Here is a 24,653-nt window from a genome sequence, read left to right on the forward strand (position 1 = left end):
TTATAAAGTAAATAAATAAGTAAATTTTTCAAAGTAAATAGTGTTAGCTTGAGAATTCTCCGGATGACGAGTTGAGTTCTTTGAGAGAGTAAGTCCGTGGAGTCATAGGCCCCATGTTAGATTATAAGGGAGGCTTTTGGATTTCAGTCAAGGAGGAATCTTGTGTCGGGGATGGCATGGGTTATGTCGGTTGATGCGATCGGATGGATGTTATGTCATAAGTGATGTGACTCGGTAAGAAAATAAGGTTATGGAGACCCTTGGTTTTGTCGGCAGTTGGTGAGGTGGCATGTAAGTTGGACTTGCCGCCAAGTATTAGTAATGTTCTCCGAGGTCAAATCCAGTTTGTTTGTAAGTCCGAGTTGAGGGAAGTATATTTTCGATCCTTTGCTCGTGTTGGATCCTCGGTGTGAATTTAAGTGAAGATTTGGTTTCCAGGAAGTAGTAAGTGAGGATCGTGGATTTTCGTAGTTCGGTTTTATTTAAGGGTTTTGTCGATGAGTCTTGTGGTTTAGTTTAGTTTCTACCGAGGAAAGTTCTCTGGCCGGGTTGGAGTTGAGAGGTTCCTAATTAGTTTCAGTCTTAGAGTGTAGCCCCTTTTCTTTTAAAATTCGAGGTCGAATTTTTTTTTTTAAGGGGGGGAGAATGTAACACCCGGAATTTTTATATATTTAATAATAAGTTTTTATTTAAGTTAATTTTAGCTTCATTATTATTGGGTTTAATTTGAAATGATTATATTTTGGTTATTCAAAATTTTTCCAAATGCATATTTATATAAGTAAAATTATATATTGAAAAATTTTGGAAGAAATTATAAGGGATGTTTTTATAAAAGAATTTTGAGAAAATTGGTATTATAATTGATTAGTAGTATTAAATTTTAAGTTGGAAATTGATTATTTAATTTAATTGTGTGTAGGATTTAATTGGAAATTTATTTTGGAATAAGGATTGAAAGTATAATGTTATTTTTATGGGGTTTTAATGGAAATTTGTGAGCTTGGTATTTTTGTAAATAAATATGCTCGGTGGGGGTATTTTTGTAATTGTGTATTTTCAATAATTCGGATTTGGCCCAAATTAAATAGTTAGGGGCTTAATTGAAAGGCTAAAAAGAAGTTTGGGGGTCAAATTGGAATTCTGCAGGATGAAATTGTAAGTAATTAAGAAAGTTGAGGGACGAAATTGTAATAAGGAAAAGTTCAAGGGTCAAATGTCGATATTGAAAGGAATGGAAGTCGGGAAGGAAGAGAGGGAAGAGAGAGAGAGAGAGAGAGAGAGAGGAAATGGCTGGCGGAAGTGTCTTGGTGGCCGGTGCAGGCGTCAGCGGCAGCACCACGGGCGACGGAGGCCTCTGGGAGGAAGATGGCAGAAGCTTTCTGCCGTCGGCGTTTCCGGCGTCGGTGGTCGGCCGATTTTGGTGCCGATCGACTCCTCTCGGCCTCGGCTTTGTTTTGGCGGCGGTGTCGACATGGTGGCCGGAATCGGAGATTCACGGTGGAGAGAGAAAATGGTGGCAGCCCGGCATTTTTGGGCTTTTCCGTGAGCTCCGTGGAGGATGGATGATCGGAGGATGTATCCCGACTCTCCTCGGCTCAAGCTTCGCGATGGCAATCGGTTTCGTGGGCGATCGGGCTTCGTTTGTGAATCGACGGTCGAGATCGTCCGCAAATCTCTCCGGATGATCGGGTGTCGGATCGGAAAATCGGCGGTGGATCGCCATCGCCGTCGTTGTGAGTCCGATGGTGTGTTCGGATCGTCGATCGGACTCCGGCGAGTCGACCAAGCGATCGAACGTCTCGGTAAATTTCTTTGGCCCGTTAATTTTAGAAATCCTTGGTTTAATTTGTGTCTATGGTTTATATTGTGTACTTGATGATATTTGTGAGTCATAAATATTTGTCCTCGATTGGCCCGCCATAGTCGTGTTTTGTCTTTGTGTGGCGAGTCGGAAATAGTGAAGTTTGGGGACCCGACTCCCGTTGTTTTAATTGTTGGTTATTTGGAGTGTTTTCCGGCAGTCCTGGACCCGCTTTTACGGGGGGTAATGTTCGTGTTGTAGAGGAGGTTCTCACTGAATTTTCGTGAGTTCCCAAGTCGAGATTCTTAGACAGTTAGTTCTGTGAGTCTAGACCTAGGGTCTATTGTAATTGTTTCATCGTTTTGATAAATTATTTTCCGTGATTAGATGATCTGTCTGTTCGGCTCGCTCCTACCGAGGCACCTAAGCTGAGCTAGGAGGTCGCCAAATCTGTGAGTTAAAGTCATATATCGTTTACGCACGTGTCATGCATAAAATTTGATTTGCTACTGTGAACATTTATTTGCAATTTTAATTTTTTATTTAATTATTATTATTATCATTTGCATGATGCTCTTAATTACTATTTAAATATATTTTTCCCTTATTACCAATTTTAATATTGCATGATGACTCAGGATGGGATGGCAGTAGAACATAGGAGTTGGATGAGTGTCCAATATAATATGAGAGAGATAGGAAAAGGGTAAAGAGATAAAAAATTTGAGAAAGAAAGATTAAGGTCCCTGGTCGAGCATTGCTCTCGGGGCGCCAGTCTTATTGGATTAAGAGAGCCGAATGGCTACTAGATTTCTTATTTGGATATTTAAGTGACCAGACTGGAGGTAAGGTCCCTGGTCGAGCTTTGCTCTCGGGGCGCCAGTCTTATTGGATAAGAGAGCCAAAAGGCTAAGGCTGAGAGTTAAGTGACCGGACTGGAGGTAAGGTCCCTGGTCGAGCTTTGCTCTCTGGGCCCCAGTCCTGTTGGAATGAGAGGTTTGAGATGTTAGAGTTGAGGTTAGTTGAGACATAAGTGTTGAAATAATCGAGATTTTAGAGTTGGGATTAGAGTTCTACTGAAGTACTCTGTCCCGTTGCATGTGGAATAAATTTTGTTTAAGCATGGCATGACACGTATGGTTCGCGTGATTTACTAATTATTTTAAAATTAAATGAATGTGACATTGAGATATTTGAAACTGTTTTAGATATATGATTTTAACTCACTCTAGACCGGTCTCCATTTATGTTGTTTTTCAGATTCGTGACTGTTAGTTCTCTCGCGACTCTTATTCAGTAACCCGACTCCTTCATCATCGGGTGAAGTATTTGATTTGGTATGTAAAATGGTAAATCTTAGATTCTCCGCAGTAGTAAATAGTAGATGTATCAGTTGTAAATTTTCTGAGCTTCGGGTCTCGCCTAGTTTTTCTGGTAGACCGAAGTAATTTTGTAAAGTGTAACTATTAAGATAAATTGTGACTTTAATAATATTAATTTGAGATGAGATTTGTTTAAATCAGTGAGTGTCAGGCTTACTACGGGTTTCGGTGGCCTTAAGCCTATCCATTCCCTAGTGCCGGTCACGGGCCCACGGGTGGGGTCGTGACATGCCTCATCAAAAGCTAGCAAAGCAGCGTTGATAAAAGCTATGGTGCATGCGATGCCTACCTACACTATCTGGTGCCAAAAACCATTTGTGACAGAGTACAAGCTTTTATTGAAAAGGGATAAGCGACTCCACTAGCTTAGTTTGGATAATGTCTACAGCTCTAAGAAACATGGGGGTCTTGGTTTTAGGAATTTAGAGTTGTTCAATAAAGCCTTCCCATCAAAACAAGGGTGGAGACTCATGAAAGATGAAACATCACTGGTGGCTAGAACTCTGAAGGCGAAACATTATCCAAGGTTAGATTTTCTTAACGCCAGAAAAGGGCCTCGAAGTAGTTTTACTTGGCAAAATATTTTTGTTGGCCAAGATTTGGTAAGACGTGGAACTCATTTAGATAGTGGGTAAGCTCACAGCATTAGAGTTTTTGAGGATGGATGGTAAGCAAGATCTGATTCTTTTAAAGTATGGACATCGAGGAATGGTATGGATGTTGAGCTAAGGGCACAGGACTTAATGAATGAGACGTAGAGAGTGGAATAACACGTTCATTGACTTAAACTCTGTTCCCCTTCCCCAAGATGCGTGCAAATCAAAAAAATCCAATTAGCAAATTCTATTAAGAGACTTTAAAGTGGCAAGAGAGGTGTGGTTTGCATCTTGTTTGGGGTTGAATGTGCAGGGATTTATTGATGCATCACTATGTGTTGGTTTGAGTATATTTTGAGGCACTTGGACGAGGAGGTGTTTGGGTTTATTTTGCTTATTTTTTGGGCTTCGTGGTACCCTAGGAATGTATTTATTTTTTAGCAGAAACCCATGACCTGTAGCAAAATTCTCAACTTGAGTTATAAAGTGCATGCAGACATCGCCATCGCCATCGCTAATGGAAGTCATGAGCAGAGCCGGACAACTGTTTCGCCGATATGGACAAGGCCAGTTGGAGAGAGACATATTTGGATGGAGGAAGTGCCCAGAGTGCGTAAAACATATTTTGGCTGATGCCTTTCGTTAACTGATGCTTTTGTTTTTCTATCAAAAGAAAAAGACACCTCTTTTCAAAAGAAAATATTATAAGATCTTATTTGTTCTTTTATGTTTTAATTGTTAAACAATTTTTTCATCTTTGATCTTTCAATTGTAAGATCTCATGTTTGCTTACAGAAATATTATCAGATTTATTATGAAATTTATTTTGTTTATTTTTATAGCTAGCAATAAATAGATTTAATTATTATTAAAGAAATTCAAGACTCATATATATTATAAAACTATATTAATTTTCCATTAATAATTTTATTTGTTTTAAGAAGATAAACCTTAGCAAATACTTTTTAATATGAACAATTTTTTTTATTTCTACTTTAAAAATTATAAAAGTAAAGTATTTTGTTAGAAGTATATTGGAATTTTGATTTTACATATAAAATAATTATAAAAAATATAAAGACATTTTTTTTTTTTTTTTGTAAAAGTTCTGATTAGTGAAAGTGTCTATAGAATTAATTTTCTAGAATTAGACTTAATTATGCTTAGTAATTCAAAATCTTAATAAAATTAGAATAATACCCACCCAATGCATGTTTAATTATATATTTTCATTATTATTTTTTGTTATGAATATTTTTATATTATTTAATTATCTATTCAGAATATTATTTTTGATTATAAATAATATAAACATATGATACTAAATAAATGTAGATAATTATCTATAATTATTGATTTCAATAATGATTGAATCATTCGTTAAATAAAAATTTGTTCAGTTTTTTTTTTTGTTTCTTTTACTAATAATATTCATATAAATCTAAATAACTAGGAATATTTTATAAAATTGAAAAAAAAAACTATTAAAAATATAAATCAAACCAAATTAAATATTTCAATATAATTTGGTTTAATATTTATTGTTTAAATAATCTTTCAGAGTTTTTTGGTTGATTTAGTATTCTCTATTTTTAAGTACATAATTCAATAGTATTAATTTACTTTACATGTATAAAAATATAAATATTTTATTTTATTAAATTGCATAAAAAATATAATCAAAATTAATTTTTAATAAATATATTAAAAATAATTTATTTATTAATATAAAAATTGAATTCTATACATTAACAAAGGCTTTTTATTTGAGACTATAATATGCTGCAATAATTTTGATAAAATATATGTAATATAAAATAAAAAGATAGATGAATGGTCTAAATGAATATAAATATGATGATAAAGAAAAAGAATAATTCTTTAATTAATAGATAATTATTTTATTATGAAAATTAAAAAAGTTAAATAATCAATTAAAATTTAAAATTATAAAGAAGAATTTCATAAAAAAAGGATTATAAAATAATGTAAATCTATAAAAAAACTTATTTTACATAGTAATACAAAATTTAAAGGAATTATCTAAAGTTGAAGTTACAAAAAGAATTTAAAAATTTTAAAAATATGAAATAACAAAATATTATAACTAAGATGATAAATTTATAATAAAATATTCTCTAAAATAATAAAAATATGTTAGAATTTATTGATTCTCTAAAAATTAAAAAAATTAACTTAAGAGTGATACAATATGCTATGTAGGAGAAACGAAAGAGGTGAAATTCTTTTTCCTTTCTATAGGGACCAGGAGATTGGATCTAGCCGTAAGAAGAATGCTTGGCTGATAAATAACTCATTTTTTGGTTTTCGACCCCCTCAGTCACTACAAACGCCCCTGATCAGTGCAATGGGATGTGTCTATTTATCTATCTCTTGACTCGAAATGGAAACAGGTTTGAAAAAGGATCTTAGAGTGTCTAAGGTGGGGCCGGGAGGGTCTGGTCTCTTAACGCCTTCTTTTTTCTTCTCATTGGAGTTATTTCAAAAAGACTTACCACGGTAAGGAAGAAGGGGAGAATAAGCACACTTAGAGAGCGCAGTATAACAAAGAATTCTATGCTGCGTTCGAGAAGGATGAATCACTCCCGAAAAGGAATCTATTGATTCTCTCCCAATTGGTTGAACCGTAGGTGCAATGATTTACTTCACGGGCGAGGTCTCTGGTTCAAGTCCAGGATGGCCCAGCTGCGCCAAAGAAAAGAATAGAAGAAGTATCTGACTCCTTCGTGCATGCTCCACTTGGCTCGTGGATATAGCTCAGTTAGTAGAGCTCTACTCTTGCAATTGGGTCGTTGCGATTACGGGTTAGATGTCTAATTGTCCAAGCGGTAATGATAGTATCTTGTACTTGAACTGGTGGCTCACTCTTTCTAAATAATGGGAAAGAGGACCAAAACATGTCACTAAAAGACTCTACTGAGACAAAGATGGGCTGTCAAGAACGTAGAGGAGGTAAGATGGGCAGTTAGTCAGATCTAGTATGGATCGTACGGGGACAATAGATGGAGTCGGCGGCTCTCCCAAGGTTCCCTCATCTGGGATCCTTAGGGAAGATGATCAAGTTGGCCCTTGCAAACAACTTGATGTTTAAGAATCACCGCCAATACCTCGGTGTAGGTAAGTCTGGTATAATCATTTGTTCCATAGTCTAGGGCTATTTACAACTAGCCAATTATGAATTTTCAGATGTACGTACTAGTACTAGCAAATGCATCAAAGATGTAGTCATCGATTCTCCCGAGATGCCACAATTACCGCAAGCAAACATATTAATGACGAAGAACATATTTTTGCTATGCTACTAATACTTATACTTACTCTGCTATTCTACCCAAGTCTGACTGAGGAAGAATTAGGGGGGTATAAAACAAAAAAAGATTCGGTCTGGGGCATGTGGAATGAATCTACCATCGATAAAAAAAAGAATAAAAAAAGAAAACATTCTATTTCGACAAAAGATCCACACCCAAGTTCCATAGCTTTGGGTCCGCTATCCCGATCATGATTTTTCTACCTCTAGAAGGAAAGATCCTTTCCTTTTTGGCCAGTTATGGGCAAGGAGGGATTTGAACCCCCTGACATTGTGGTTCGTAGCCACGTGCTCTAATCCTCTGAGCTACAGGCCCCACCCCCTCTCCATTGGATCTGTTCCCAGGAGTACCCTAACAAAGGAACCTTTCCTTTCCCCAGCCATTTCGGGTTAAGAAGATGCGAAAGTGCCTCTCTCTCTCTATAAGAACGGGGCGTTTCGAGGTATGAAGTGGGAGAATGGAATTTCATAATTGGGGTTTTGAATAAGACAACCTTTTCATTTTTTTTTCGTATTGAAAAAGTAATAAGAATGAGGGATGTTAAGCTTTTTATCATCCTGGAGTCGAGCTATTTTTTCGCATGACCTCCCCTATAATATCTTCACCGCAGTAGAGTTTAACTACCAAGTTCGGGATGGATTGGTGTGGTTCCTCTACGCCTAGGACACCAGAATATCGAACCATGAACGAACAAAGAAATGAGAGAAAATCATATTTGCTAGTGATTGTAAGGCCCTAATTCTTGACTAGGGGGGACACCAAAGGCCTCTGCCCTTCCATTCTTGGATCAATAGAAAGGGAGGGCAAAGCTTTTGGCTTTTTCATGTTGTCAAAGAGTTGAACAATAAAAATAGATGGCGAGTACCTAATCAAATTGATCGGGTCATGTAGGAACAATGTTCAAGTCTACCGGTCTGTTAGGATGGCTCAGCTACATACATCACTGCACTTCCGCTTGACACTTATCATAATGATAAACGGCTGGTCTTGTTGTGACCTTCTTTTGAATTCTCAAAACTTCTATCACTCCACCCCTGCAGGGGTAGAGAACCCGTTGCTGTCTCGGCTGTGCTACTGAAGTTTCTAGGGAAGTCAGAATAGGAGAGCACTCATCTTGGGGTGGGCTTACTACTTAGATGTTTTCAACAGTTATCCACTCCATACTTGGCTACCCAACGTTTACCGTGGGCATGATAACTAGTACACCAGAGGTGCGTCCTTTTCGGTCCTCTTGTACTAGGGAAAGGTCCTCTCAATGCTCTAACGCCCACACTGGATATGGACCGAACTGTCTTACGATGTTCTGAACCCAGCTCACGTACCGCTTTAATGGGAGAACAGACCAACCCTTAGAACATACTACAGCCCCAAATGGCGGAGAGCTGACATCAAGGTGCCAAACCTTCGCGTCGATGTGAACTCTTGGGAAGATTAGCCTGTTATCCTTAGAGTAACTTTTATCCGTTGAGCGATGCTCTTTCCACTCGGCACTGTCGGATCATTAAGGCCAACTTTCGTCTCTGCTCGACGGGTGGGTCTTGCACTCAAGCTCCCTTCTGCCTTTGCACTCGAGGGCCAATCTCCGTCCGGCCCGAGGAAACCTTTGCACACCTCCGTTATCTTTTGGAAGGCCTATGCCCTATAGAAACTATCTATTTGAGATTGTCCCTTGGCCTGTAGGTTCTGACACAAGGTTAGAATTCTAGCTCTTCCAGAGTGGTATCTCACTGATGGCTCGGACCCCCCCGGAAGGGGGCCTTCTTCGCCTTCCACCTAAGCTACGCAGGAAAGGCTCAAAGCCAGTCACGGGGAACAATGAAGCTTCATAGGGTCTTTCTATCTAAGTGCAGGTAGTCCACATCTCCATAGACATGTCTATTTCACCGAGCCTCTCTCCAAGGCAGTGCCTAGATCGTTACGCCTTTCGTGCGGGTCGGAACTTTCTCAACAAGGAATTTTGCTACATTAGGGTTTATAGTCACGGCCGCTGCTTCACCGGGCTTGGCCACCGGCCTCCACATCAGTCACCAACTTCCTTGACCTTCCCAAGACCGGGCGTCATCCCCAATACATGGTCTTACCGACTTTGTAGAGACTGTGTTTATTATAAATACTGGGGCTTGGTCACGCAACCCCTCGAGGAGGCACCCTTCTTCCGGGTTACGGGCTATTTTGCGAGTTCCTTCAAGAGAGTTGTCTCGTGCCCCTAGGTATTCTTTACCTACCTACTGTGTCGATTTCGCACAGTACCCTTTTATCAAGGTCGTATGAGCTTTTCCGGTAGTATGGCATGGGTTACTTCAACGTCATAGTGTCCGGTACTCGAACATTGGCTCGAGGCATTTTCTCTACCCCTTCTTATCCCTGAAAAGCAGGGACACCGTGCGTCCTTGAACCGATTACCATCTTTCTGGCTAACCTAGCCTCCTCCGTCCTCAAGACCAATAAGGGGTAGTGTAGGAATATTCAATTGTTGTCCATCGACTACGCCTGACTCACCCACTGTGGACGAACCTTAGGTGATATATATATATATATATATATATATATATATATATTGAACTTAGAATTAGACTCCTGCTACATGAATTATAATTAATAAATTAAATTACTAAATAAATAAATTAACGTAATTAACTAAAAATTAATGAGACTTTACCAATAATTAATTTAATAAAAATTAATATTGATAATTAATATAATAATAAATAATATTAATAATTAATATGATAATACTGGAAATCATTAAATTCGTCAATCCCTTTTATTTTGTTCTTTTATGAAAAATTGGCCGGTCGTTGTATGTGATAATTATACTATATTGATCATTCCTTATCTAATGATTATCAATCCGTGCATAAAAAATTAATTATGAGTATAAAAACCTATTTATTGAACTTTTAGTTTAAAATAATTAAGTCTAAAGAAGATAAGGAACTTTATTATCTTTTATAAAAATTCTACTTATTGAAAGTGTCTAAAATTAGATTTAATTATATTAAATAATTAAAAATAGTTAACTTCTAGAATTAATTTTATACTAATAAATTATTAATTATTAATATTAAGTTATAAATAACTAATTAATTTTTTAACTAAAGGATTACTTACTAAGTTAATCAGTAAATTTGTCTATCACTCTTTTTTCATATTAGAAGTTCTCTGTAGAGGTCATCAATTGTAATAATTTTATAAATTATTTCCCTTTTTCTTACTGAAGAAATATATTATTGGTTTAAAAAAATTAACTTTTTATGACTTATGAAGTATAATATTTATGATGTATAAAATTTTGGATTCATCTACTTATTGGTAAGTAGAATTAATTTTATTATTTTGATACTTTCTAGTAATAAAACATTCCTTCTCCAATAAAATTCATTCTTTCTTAATTCTTATTTTAATAAAAATTCATGTTTCTTACTTTTCTATATTAAATTTTTAACTTATTCTTCAATTATGATTTTAATATGACTGTTAATATTAAAATGCATAAATCAATTAAGGTAATTTAGTCATTTACTAATTTAATTTAGTAATTAATGATTTATTTAGTATAAATTTAATTCTAGAAAACTATATTAGAATTTTTAATTAAATAATCTTTATAATTCTTTGTAAAACATGAAAATTGCAAGTTTCAAGACTTTAAATTTGAGAACTTAAATTTTCATGAAAGAAAGAGAAAACATAATTCAAATAACAAAGTATTTTTTTCTCTTTGATTTTTCATTTGAAATTAATATTTTCATTGAAAACGACAACAAATTAGAAAGTATGTAATAGTTCAAAAATAATTATAAATGAGAGGCTCCAAATAATCTAAAGTCAAAACAGCCAGTATTTTGAATAAGAAACTCTCTAAGGAAAAATAATTTGGCAATTACATCTTTATTGATGGGATGCTTAATAATTGGATAAAATTTAACTGAGTAATTTGGAATTTGGAATTATGGATTTTCTTTTGTATAAATTAATCATCTTCACAAGTTGGATTATAAATAAATTTCAAGTATATAGTCTCTATTATAAGCATGTTTTATATTGCTAATTTTAAATTTTAATTTATATACTATAAAGCCTTTTTGAAAACTTTAATATTGTTACAAATACTTTCAATTTGATTCTATTAAAATGTAATATATGATATTAATATTATTATTGACTTTTTATACTCATAAAAATTTTAAATTTATATTAAATTATTATAATTACATCATATGTATGGCTATTTTTTTAGCTAAACGCAGGTAAAAAGATATTAGTAATATTAAAACTGAAAGTTAGTTTTATGATAAAAAAATTAAATTTTTCTCTTTAAAAATTAAATTAAAAAGATACTTTTTTCTCTTTCATTGTAACTATCTCTATGGACTCTAAGGAAATTAAAATGTCGATTTTACTCTTAATCTAATGTTAATCGTTTTTGTTTGAAATATTAGTTATAAATATAAATCAAAGTAGAAAGAATTATAAAAATTATTTAATAATTAAAAATTTTAATAGAGTTGAATTTTTAAAATTAGATTTATACTAAATGAATTATTAATTATTAAGTTAAAATAATAAATAACTAAATAATTTTAATTAACTAAAAGATAAGTAAGGGTAATGACTAACTTTGCCTATCCCACTTATTAGCTTTTTTTTTTTTTTTTTTTTTTTTTTTTTTATATGTACGTTATGATAAGTAGAAAGTATCTTTTTCTGCCAATCAACTTTTATGAGTTTACTTTTACATTTTCTTAATTCAAATTTTAAACAATGGATCTATTTAAAATTTTTTAGTGTTTACTCAGAATATCTATAATCAAGCAAGAATGCAGTAAACGGTAAACTCTTCTTAATATTGTATAATTATAAGAATTTGAACTCATAAACTTTAATATCTATATTCCAGCAAGGATGTAGTAAATGGTAAACTCCTCTTAGTATGCCTTAAAATTAGTCAGTGTACTACTAGATCAATACCATATTGGTGTCAATAGTATCTAATAATTAAAACAATAATAACACAATAACTCTTTCTTTTTAACTATGGATTTAGCATGTAAGCATATATTTTATCTTCCTTTCTGTATTTTCCTTCTCTTTTCTCTCTCCAGCCTCAATATCTTTGATTTGTTCTTAAATTATTCAGGTAAAAGTCAGTTATAAGGAGAGATCACGAGTCAACCACTAAGTCTTTGGCACAGTAAAAGAGCTTTACGAAAATTAGATAGAGCTGTCAAGTTCAAACCTTTATTTCTCTTTTTTATAATAATAACTATAAAGAAAAGATATGGGTCCAAGTCGTTCTTTGTAAATATAATGTGGCCTTGATCATATTCCTTCTCATCTTCCGAGTAAGAATGGGTCTCATGTTTGGAGATCAATTTGCAAGAATTGGAATGTTATCAAAAGCGGAGTGAGATGGATTATTGGTAATGACAGAAAGGTTCTCTTTTGGCTAGATCCTTAGATGGCTAATAGTAAACCATTGTTGTTTTATGCTACTGGCCCGATGTTTGAGGAAGTCTTAGAGGCAAGGGTCTATCACTTTGTTAGCTCCAACGACAATTGGATTTGGGCTAAGTTTTCTAAGGTCTTGCCATCTCAAATCTTTCTCAAAATTACAAACGTTAAACCTCCTTGTAATGAGGATGGTGATGATTTTATGACTTGGGCATGGCCTAAGAATGGAAAGTTCTTTGTTGGGACAGCCTATAACCAAATGGTGAGCAGTGAATGGAATGAGGAAAATTTCTCATAGAGGTTGGCATGGGATTAGAAAGGGCCTTTAGAGGATAAAAGTTTTCATTTGGCTAGCTTGAACAAGAATTTGACTGCCAAAGTGAAGCTGGTTAGGAGGTAAATTAAGGATGTTCCTATTTTGACATTTGTGGCAATGCTGTAGAGGATATTCTCCATGTGTTGCGGGATTATTTGGTAGCTAGACAAATCTAGAAAAGCTTAATTCCTCCGGATAGCCAGATGGCTTTCTTCTTACTAGACCTGCATAATTAAATGTTAAGTGATACAGGCATTCAAGGAGAGATAAATTGGTCTATCACCTTTAGAGTTGCTCTATAGAAATTATGGAGGTGGAGAAATGATGCGCGTTATCTGTACATGACAAAATGCACCGATCGTATTAAGTAATACAATAATAAATAAGAGCATCGTTCCACTAGGGATCTAATTGTGAGTAATATCTTCAATCATACACTAATATTTAGCAATCATAATATTGTTGGGTTGTAATAATATTTAATGGTCAAATAATCTTGAAAACAAAGATTAAAACAATTAGTAAACTTATCAAGAATAAAACCAATTTAGACAGTAAATCTCCTTAATAAGTTAAGTATTTCATGAAACAAACAATAGTTAATTCAAATCAAGAGTTGAGTTAGCATTTCATAAAATTAGGTTTAAACCTTTCTCAAGTGATTAAACCCCTAATTCCTAAGAGGAGGGAGAGGAATCTCTTCCCAAACTAACTCACTTAGGTCATGCATTAAGATTAAAAAACTATTCAACCAAAGGATCTTGTAGATCTATCTTTAGTATCCTAATCAATCCTCAATCCCTAAGATGTTATCAATTTATAAAAAGTTATCTCTAATCACTTTATGAAAATAAATCATAGTCAATACGTCGACTTATCAATTGAAATAGATAATTAAGCAATCAAAGGAACAAAACAACTCATAGAAAAAATTAATTGTATTAACTTTGAATCAATCCATACAAAACAAATTAGGGTTCATCAAAACCAAAATAGCAAGAAAATTAGTTCCTAAAAATTACAATAGAGAAATAAAGATTAGGAAAAGAAGATCTCAAACTATTCATGGAAGAGTAGAGACAAAAATCTTCAATCTTCAAAAGTAATGAATGAATTAATGTTCTTTCTTGAGAAATAACAATCAAAACCCTAAAAATGAAAGAAAGATAAAGTTTCTAAGTATTTCTCTCTCTAGAAATGAAAATATAACAGAACTTCCTTAAAAAACCCCTAAAGTCCTTTAAATAGTGTATTTTTATGATTGACAAGGGGACCACACGGGCACCACAAGGTCGTGTGATGTCCTTAGCTTTTCGAAGCTTGAATATATATTTCTTTCTGTTCTTTACTCTACGGGCTATTTTAGGATATCATAAAAATTGAATTAAGGCTTACGTTCTTCATCAAAGTTGTAGCTTTTGAAGAGTAGTTCATTTTAAGATTTGCAACACTTCAATTAAACCTCTTTAGCTCTAGATAAAGTCCAAATACTGAGACTGACCCAAACAGAGATGGAGTGCATAACATCTGACTTCAACCTAAGCTTTCTCATCCTTAGCAACCTAATATGGAGTTGAGCTATTTATAAGCATTATAGCTGAGGAAGTCCTCTACAAAATTGATGAAGACCAGTTTTCAATTCTAAACCTGTAAGATCACAAAAAACTACACTAAAACTAATGCGATTAAATCTGCGTAATGCTGAAATATCAGTCTGACACGGAAAGCACACGCCCGTGTGGATCCTTCATACAATCTGCCATTTCTTACAACTCAAATGAGAAGGCACACGCGTGTGCCTTCCCGTGTCACATTGAACTTTGGATAAATATGCCTTTTCTTTGCTAGATTCTCATACTTTTCAATTTTATTTGACTCATTAACATGTATTATCCTTAAAGTGCCTAAAAGAACTGAAAATTAAGCTTGAATAAACAAATCAAATTAAATTGCAGTAAAAATTAATATAAGATAAAGCTGAAAAGTAAGTACCTTTAGCACTTATTAAATTTCCAAACACTTAGCAATTGCTTGTCCTCAAGCAAATTGAATAGAATCAGAAATAAAGAAATAATAAACTCTTTGTTTAACAAATAGATATTAAATAATATCAAGGTTAATCATTCATATCATTAAAGCCTAGAATCATTAGCCAATAATTAATCCTTAAACAAAATACCAACATCTAGGGGAATCACATAATAGGAAGTAATGAAAATTAAAACCTTAACATCTAAAGTCAGGGAAATGAGCATTCTTTGCAAATAACCCAAAATTTTAAAGAAAATAGAGAAAAGATTTTTTCCCTGAGCACAAAAAAACTTCATGAACCGCAATTACTTATGTCTCTGTTTTTTTTAGAGATCTATGCATATTCAAAATTGTCATTCTTTTGACGCGAATGTAGATATGGATGATGCCAACCCCCAGTTACTTAACTAGAGTCACAAATCTAAATAACTACTCATATTCTCGGGTTTCTTTCAATTTATTTCTTTTTATTTCGAATGAGAATAGCGGAATAGAGCAAAAAACTCTTAGCATTGTATTTTGTTTACGTTCATTTTTTTGACATTTCGAAAGAATAAGAGAGTACAAAGGAGTATTAGATGTGTCTACTTGATAAGATTAAGCGAAATTTGAAAACTTAATGCTCATAAATATAACTAAAGTTTCAAGATATAAAAATAACGCGACATTATGAATTAAAAATCCTAGCATGGATACCAAGTTCAAGTCATAATTCAAAGTGAAATCAACTAAATCGCAATTCAATAAATGACTAACCAAATTTATTATTTTGTACCTATAAATTTGAGATAGAGAAAATCATAATAAGTAATTAATTAAACTTAATAAGCTTATAGAAAATTAATCACAAATAGGCAAAAGACAACAAAAATGCTTCCCCCACACTTAATCGACATTATTGTCCCCAATGTATTTGTTATATAACGTACAATAAAATAAAATAAGGAGGAGACTTAAACCGAATGATTGTCGTTTTTTTTTAATTCAAAATTCATTCTAATTCACAAGTCATCTGTTTATCTATCGCACATCTAAGAATAGAAATAAATGTTATAACATATATAGTCATCCAATAACAAAAGAAAACAAAAACACTAAAAATAAAAAAACCATAAATATCCTAATTAAGTACAATCATCTAAAAATAAAATAAAAGACATAGAAACAAATCAAAATAAAAGTCCAGCTCAAATGCTAGAACAAGGTGGAGGTTCAAATCCTCCATACCATCATCTCCACCAACCTACATCAAGGAGCTTAATCATCACCACCAAAAATGCATATTCTAAATGAGATAAGAATTGCTTAAGCTTCAAAGTTAGTAGGTATTTAATAGGAGGCTTCATTCTTTCTTTGATGGGCATCTCAATAGCTTTTGATGTTTTCAGTTTTTCTGGTTTCTGCACAAGACACAACTCAAAAGTATCTTTAGCAATAATAGATAAAATTAAATTGACAATTTCATGCTCTATCATATCAACACTAGAATCCATATCATTAAGTGCAAGTGGGTGTTTTATGCCATTGGGGGTTTAAAAAGTCAATTGCTCATCCCCTACCCTAAGAATGAGTTTACCATCATGAACATTAATATAGTTCTAGCTGTAGCAAGAAAGGATTTATCAAGAATAAGGAAAACATCAACATCCTCATCTATATTCATGATCATAAAATCCACAAGAAGAATAAACTCTTGAACCTTTACCAAAACATCTTCAATGATATCCCTAAGGTATACAACAGATTTATCAGCTAGTTGAACACTCATGAGTGTTGGTTTAGGTTCTCTAAGTCCTAGTTTCTTAGAAAAATTATAAGGCATAACACTAATGCTAGCCTCCAAGTTAGCAAGTGCATTTTCAACATTTAAATTACTAAGCTTCTTTCGTAATCGCCTCTCAAAGATCGCCGAGCTCTTCTCTGATAGTTGCACCATTGACACTTCCTTAAGCTTCCTCTTGTTAGAGAGGAGTTCCTTTAAGAACTTAGCATACTTAGAAATTTACGATAGAGCTCCTATAAAAGGTATGTTAATATGCAACTACTTAAAGAGTTCAAGAAACTTACTAAATTTTATATCCAATTTGTCCTACAGAAGATGGGCTGGAAATGGTACCCTTGGTTTATACTCCTTCACAAAAGGGGTAGGCTTTGGTGTTACTTCTACTTTATCTTCTACTTTATCTTTAACCGCATCAGATTGCTTTTCTGCTTACTTTGTTTCAGTTCATAATTATTTTCCATTTCTGAAAGTAATGACCTTGAGTTGCTCTCTAGGATTTGTCTCTATGTTGCTAGGCAAGCTTCCTTGGGACCTTTCACTCAAAAGCTTTATAATCTGCCCCACTTGATTTTTTAAGTTGTGAATCGAATCTTGTTGGTTCCTAAGAGCAGTTTTTGTATACTGAAACCTTAATTCAGAAGCTAAGATAAATTTCTCCATCATCTCCTCTAAATTACTCCTTCTAGGAGGAGCTTGTTGCTGGTTTTGCTATTGAAATCCTGGTGGTGGAGGTCTTTGCTGATTCTGATTCCCCCAAGAGAAATTCAGATGATTTCTCCATCCTAAATTATATTTATTGCTGTAGGGGTTGTTCTATTGGTCTGAAGCATTACCCATATAATAAACATGCTTTAGCTTAGCAAAAGTATTGCCATTTTGGCAATCTTGACATAGATGACCACACCTATACCAATCACAAGTCATAACTTGTGCCTGTCTTCCAGATGAAGACATAGTCAAAGCATCCATCTTCCTGCTCATAGCCTTTCACTGTGCATTTACAGTTACCATAGGGTCTACCGCATGGATTCCACTCCTTTTGACTCAAACCTACTCTCTTGGATTCTGCCATTGATAGTTCGTGACTGCCATATCCTCAATAAGATCCATAGCTTGCTCAAGAGTCTTATTGTTTAGTGATCTACCTGCTGTAGTATTAATAGACTATTTACTTGCGTAATTCAGTCCATTAAAGAATGTTTGAATTTGTAGCCATAAAAGTAAATCATGGTGTGGATGGCTTCTCAGTAAATCTTTGAAACATTCTCAACAATTGTATAGAGTCTCATTCTCTTACTGAAGAAACCTTGTTATGTCATTCCTTAACTTGGCCATCTTAGAAGGTGAAAAATATCTTTCCAAGAGTTTCTCGGCCAGCTGATTCCAAGTCGTAAATATCCTACTTGGAAATAACTTCAACCACTTCTTTGGCTTATCCCTTAATGAAAATGGGAATAGCCTCAACCGAATAGCACCATCTAATACCCTATTAATCTTGAAGGTATCGCAAATCTCCAGAAAATCATTTAAATGGGTGTTTGGATTACCATTTGAATGATGTTAGGCTTGATCTCGAAGTTTTTTACTACAACATTTGACCTTATAATACTCGATGTGGCCCCATTAAGAGTTTGGCATGCATACTCCTGCATGATTCTCTCCCTCGGTGGAGCTGCCATCCTTAACTATTCCCCTTCTTAGTTTGGTTCTCCTTCTTGATTTCGATTCTGTAACTCTGCTGGCATTTCGGCTAAAGCTCGTTCTCGTTCTTCTCTTTGTTGCTTCCTTAAAGTTCTTTCCAACTCTAGTTCGTAAGCAAATAATTCAGTTGAACTAGCTCGGGTCATATACAAATTCAAGTATTTACAGAAAATACAAACATAACAAAGATAAATCAAATGAAAAATAAAAATGCTAAATTACTAGCTTTTGAATTACTAATGATATCACAATAGAAAATAGGTCCCCGATAACGGCGCCAAAAATTTGATGCGTGCTATCTGCACATGGCAAAGTGCACCAATCGTATCAAGTAATATAATAATGAATGAGAGTATCGTTCTACTAGTGACCTAATTATGAGTATTACTTTCAATCATACACTAATGTTTAACAATAATAATGTTGTTGAGGTGTAATAATATTTAAAAGTAAAATAATCTTTAAAACAAAGATTAAGACAATTGGTAAAGCCTATTTAGGTAATGAATCCCCCTAATAAGTTAAGTATTTCATGAAACAAACAACAATTTCAAATCAAGAATTGAGTTAGCATTCTACAAAATTAGGTTTAAACCTTTCTCAAGTGATTAAACTCCTAATTCATAAACGGAGGGAGAGAAAATCCCTTCTCGAACCCACTCACTTAGGTCATACATTAAGATTAAGAAACTATTGAACCGAAGAATCTTGTAGATCTATCTCTAATATATCAATTCTCAATCCCTAAGATGTGATCAATTTATAAAAAGTTATCTCTAATCAGTTTATGAAAATAAATCTCAATCAATACATCGACTTATCAATTAAAATAGATAATTTAGCAATCAAACGAACAAAATAACTCATAGAAAAGATTAATTTTATTAACTTTGAATCAATTCATGCAAAATAAATTAGGGTTCATCAAAATCCAAATAGTAAGAAAACTAGTTCCTAAACATGACAATAGAGAAATAAAGATTAGAGAAAAAAGATCTCAAACTATTTATAGAAGAATAGGGATGGAAATCTTCAATCTCGGAAAGTAATGAAGGAATTGATATTCTTCCTTCAGAAATATTAATCAAAACCTTAAAAATGAAAGAAAGAGAAAGTTTATAAGTGTTTCTTTCTCTAAAAATAAAAATATAACGGAACTTTCTCAACACAACCCTAAAAGTTACTTAAATAGTGTATTTTTATTACACGGGCACCACACAGCCGTGTGACGTCCTTAGCTTTTCGTAACTTGAATATGTGTCTCTTTTCATTCTTTACTTTGCAGACTATTTTAGGGCATCGTAAAAATCTAATTGAGGCTTACATTCTTTATCAAATTTTAGCTCTTGGAGATTAGTTCATTTTAATATTTTGAATCACCTCAATAAGACCTCTATATCTCTAAATAAGGCCTAAACACTAAGATTGACCTAAACAAAGACGGACTGCACAACATCTGATTTCGATCCAAGTTTTCTCATCCTTAGCAACCTAATATGGAGTTAAGCCATTCATAAGAATTATAGCTTAGGAGGTCCTCTATAAAGTTGATGAAGACCACTTTTCAATCCTGGACCTTTAAGATCACAAAAAAGTATATTGAAGCTAATGAAATCAAATATGCGTAATGCTGAAATTCGCCTATTAATATGACACGAGAAGCACACGCCCGTATGGGCTTCCCATGTGGACCCTTCATGCATTTGCCATTTCTCACAATGGAAGACTACATGCTTGTGTGGCTTCCCGTTTCACACTGAGTTTTGGATAAATATGACTTTCTTTTGCCCGATTCTCATACTTTTTAATTTTATTTGACTCTTTGATATGTATTATCCTTAAAGTGCCTAAAACAATTAAAAATTAAGCTTGAACAAACAAATCAAACTCAATTGAAAGTAAAATCAATATAAAATAAAGCTAAATAATAAGTGCTTTTAGCACTTATCAAGAAATGAACTCTTTTTTTAAAATGCAAGCTTGTGGAAGGAGCGAATGATATCTGACATTCTTTGTTTTTAGCTGAAATTGCAAGGACTGCCGAAGGTCATGGTAGTAGAAGCTATAACGAGTTGCTTGTCTATTAGACACCTTCAAAGGGACCCAGTTTAAAGCTCAACACTGATGTGGCTTTCTGCTCGAATACTATGCATGTGAATGGGGGTGGGGTTCTGCAGGATGTTAAGGCTATGTGGCAGGAAAGCTTTATCATGAATATAGGGTGTTGCTCAATTACTAAGGTGCAGGTATGGGCCTATTTAAAGGTCTACATTTTGCTTGGGAGAGAGGAGTTTGAAACCTAGAATTAGGGCTGATAGCTTGTGTATCGTGCAGCTTGTCGAAAGTCAAAAATTAGGGATCAACACTCACTGCCAGCTTACGAAGGGTATTAAGAATCTTTTGTCTAGGAATTGGCAAGTCTTATTAAGGCATATCTTCAGAGAGGCCAACAGGGTAGCTAATTAGCTAATAAGCTTTGCTTCAACTTTTCCATTGGTTTTTATAGGGATAATAATATAAATGGTCACTAAACTTTGCAATTAATTTTATTTGGATTATAAAATTTTAATTTATTTTATTTCAACAATTCAATATTAGTTTTAGTTGTAATTTAGTCACTTTGCCAATAAAAAATTGCCATGTCACAATTTTCTTACTTAATTATATTTTTCTTATTAATTGTTTTTACTACCATCAATCTTGTATTTAAGAAGTGAATAATTGAAATAAAATTAAGATTAAATGACAAACAAAAAAAAAAAGATTTTATGATTAAAATAAAACGGAATACAAAGTTGTTTTAAAGAATCCGCCGGTCATCTCTTATTTCAGGATGTTGTTGACTACTAGTAGAGTTATCAGTATTTATTAGCTTTCTTTAAATCTCTTTTTTGTAAAAGAAGAAAAAAAGGAGTGCGAGTCAATTTTTCAGTTCAACATTTATTCTCAAGTAGAAGCTCTCTCTTATTACAAACTGAAGAGATGAGACCATCCATCAAAGTCTTCTTTTATTTTTCCGGACTTCGCATTGACCTACACATCCCCCCGCTCCCCATAGAAAAAGATAAAAAAAGGCCATGTACGCCTTTCTCAGTACAAAGCTTAAGCATCATAATGCCTTCTTCCTGACTGGAACCTTGAGCTACCTAAGGTTGTTTCCTCTCTAGCAAACTTGATTCTCCTTGCCTCTTCTATCGACACCCGGAATGCATTGGCAATCACCTCCACTGGCATGCCGCGAACAGCAGAAGTGCGGCCGGAAAGATCAGAGGTCATGGCATTGTCGTTGGTCTTGAAGGCAACGTATTCGAATCTGTCACTCTCTGACCGTTTCACCACCACAAAGTTCTGTGGCACGGTCAGGACCTGTCCTTCTCGTACATTTCCATCGAACACACTGTTGCCGTTCTCATCCACCACCTGAATCCGTGCTTGACCCTTCACGGCATAGATTACGCTGTGGGCATTTATATGCCAGTGGGGTAACCTCACAGCATCCTGCCAGGAACATATCAATCATTATAAGTTGTGGAAGCGCTTCATTATAGTTAGAATCGAAGGAGCATTGATGACTTACATTGCGAAGAACGACATGCGAAGCACTGAGTTGGAGCCATCGCAGAATAGGGAGGTTGTGGCTGTTGACAGTGCTAACACGGCCAACTTCTGGGACAAATACATCAGAGCGAGAGGGATCAGCAATGTTCTCTTTCATTCTCATGGTGCAAAATGTCTCCTCAACGCCATTGTAACGTCCTGGTCGGCCTTCTTGCTCTCTCTCTCGTTGTTCCTCTCTCTCCTGTTGAGTCCTGGGTGGCCTAACTACCAGAAGCCTACCTTCTACATTCACAATGCTGCCTCTGAAGTCACTTTGGCCTTGAAGTTTCCTAGCCAACTGCTCGTCCACGTTGAAAGCTTCGGCAAGGACTCTTGAGTCTATTCCGCAGAAAAGATTGTTGCAAGAAACATGTGGCGGCTGACTTGGACGGCGAGAAAATTGATGCTGGCCGCGCTCATAGTCGCCGCGTGGAAGTCGTGGGAACACATCTTCTGTATTGCCAGCTAGATAAAAGTCCTGTTAACAAGTTCAAGAAAAACCATAAAATGTGAATTAACGCCTAACAAACACCTGACCGCATATACATGCGTAGGTAGGCATATGTTTTTGTTTCTTACTCTGGGGTTCCTATCAAGCTGGTTGCCTATGTTGGCAGTGTCAAGCACAGAAATAGTAACGACAGGCTCATTGCCGTCATTGTAGCACCAGTGGGCTACTCCAGCAGGCAAAGCAATAACATCGCCCTTACGGAAATGACGAATCTTCTGGTGCTGATCACGAACTCTGCTGCTGCCACCTGATTGCTGAGACTCTTGGAGTGTTTCAGCACATCCCGGGAGCAAGACCCCTGTCATTCCTCTACCTGTATATAAACAAATTAATCATCTCATAATCCAAAATTCCAAGCACATTAACTCACATATACCGCTTGGTGTATATAATTTCAGCTTTTGAATATATAATTTTACCCTGGACAACGTATAAGAGTTGAGGAGCATTGCTATAGGATGGCAATAGAAGGCCATTGGGATGAATGGTGCGCCTAACAACAGCAACACCAGCGCATTGGAACTGATCACGGTTAGGATTCCACGACTCAACCAAACCAGCTTCGGTCTGAATACGTTTATCGGGTTCGAGGGCATAGAGTTTATTGAGTTGGCACTCATTACCCTGCTGAAATTCACGGCGAGCTAGAGAGCCATGGAAGAGAACAAGTAGGAAGAAAGAAAGAGAGAGCAGCGAAGAAGGCTGAACCATAGTGGCAGAGAGGAGGGGATAGGTGGTTCTGGGATGGAAATGGCGAATGGAAGGGGTTGGTATTTATAGAGGAAGAAGGAGATGCAAAAGAAAGATGATCGTAAGGTTTCTTTGGTCACTCTCTTTGATTTGCATGGCTACTTCATCTTAACTTCTTACACCTAATAAAGTCAGGCAGGGCAGGTGTATCAAAACTCCATAGAAGAATACAAAAGTTTGTGACTGGGGAAGAAGGAAAAAGAAGAAGACAACATTGGATTGCAAAAACCATTACCATAACACCAAAAAGTGATAAAGTGTCTAATAACTATGTTTGATCTATAACGTCCAAATAAAGAGAGATTAGAGACAAATGTGTTACTTTTTTCTTCTTCTTTTGCAATTATATATAACACTCTTTTGCATTTCCATGCCCAATTGTTTAAATCACAATGATCTTATAAAGGGGTGTGAATATTTTATTTAATTTTATTTTAATTATAAAATTTTAATTTATTTTACTTGGGTCATTCAATTTTAATTCAACTAATAAAAAAATAATTAAAAGAAATATGATATATTAACTTTTTATCAATAGAATGACTAAATTGCAAACAAAATTCAAATTAAATAATTGAAATAAAATAAAGTAAAATTTTGTAACCAAAATAAAACTAAATAAAAAATTGAATGACCATTTATATTATTATTTTAATATTTTATTATATCTATATATTGATAATCTAATATCCTTTACTTTAAAATATTTCGTTGTTTATAATATTTATCATATTATAATTCAAACTGAATGATTTTTTACTAATAAAAATCTTAAGAACACAAATCTCATATTATTAGTTCAAACTGTATGATACTTTACTAGTAATATTTGAAGAACACAAATCTTATATATATACACATAAAATTCTTATTAATTTGAAGAGAAATTAACCCTAGCTAGTTGTAACTAGAGTTACAGCCACATATATGCGAACAAGTCAAGACCAGACTGCAGGGCAATTAATGATCAACGTCCCCTAAATGTCCCTAAAGGGAATCTGCTACAAAGTCTGTCTAATTAATGGGTACATAAGGTATTATACATAAGTTTCCACTGTGAATGTCCTCTTCCTTAATTGTTACTAATCCTGAGAATTTCTTTTTTAAAACAAACACTCTACTCAATTAAAAATATACAGGGGACTTATAAAAGACTATGTCTTGTAGAAATTGTTTTTCAAATGAAAATAGAAAAGGCCTTCTACCGCAGCTGACCCACAGGCCAATAGAATTTTGGTGATATTTTTTTTAAATTAAAAAAAAAAAAACAGTTTTTTTATGTTTTAACTTTGAAAAACTTTTAAAGACAAGTTAAATATGTTTTCTATGTTTTTTTTAATAAAAACTCACTTATTTTTAAATAAAAATAATAAATTTTCATTTCATTTATTCTAAA

The 24,653-nt window shown here is 34.2% G+C and overlaps 1 protein-coding gene across 1 annotated transcript; it reads right to left on the bottom strand.

The window, feature by feature from the left end:
• Positions 1 to 21,197: 21,197 nt before the first annotated feature.
• LOC8274849 (legumin A) lies at positions 21,198 to 23,224 on the bottom strand. The gene is given in 4 exon segments (NM_001323742.1): positions 21,198 to 21,897; positions 21,977 to 22,474; positions 22,576 to 22,820; positions 22,927 to 23,224. Coding segments are annotated over 4 exon segments (1,431 nt in total). The 5' UTR covers positions 23,219 to 23,224; the 3' UTR covers positions 21,198 to 21,501.
• Between the last annotated feature and the right edge of the window lie 1,429 nt (positions 23,225 to 24,653).

Source organism: Ricinus communis, chromosome 7 (genome assembly GCF_019578655.1).
Source record: "Ricinus communis isolate WT05 ecotype wild-type chromosome 7, ASM1957865v1, whole genome shotgun sequence".
In the NCBI taxonomy this organism is placed as follows: Eukaryota; Viridiplantae; Streptophyta; class Magnoliopsida; order Malpighiales; family Euphorbiaceae; genus Ricinus; species Ricinus communis.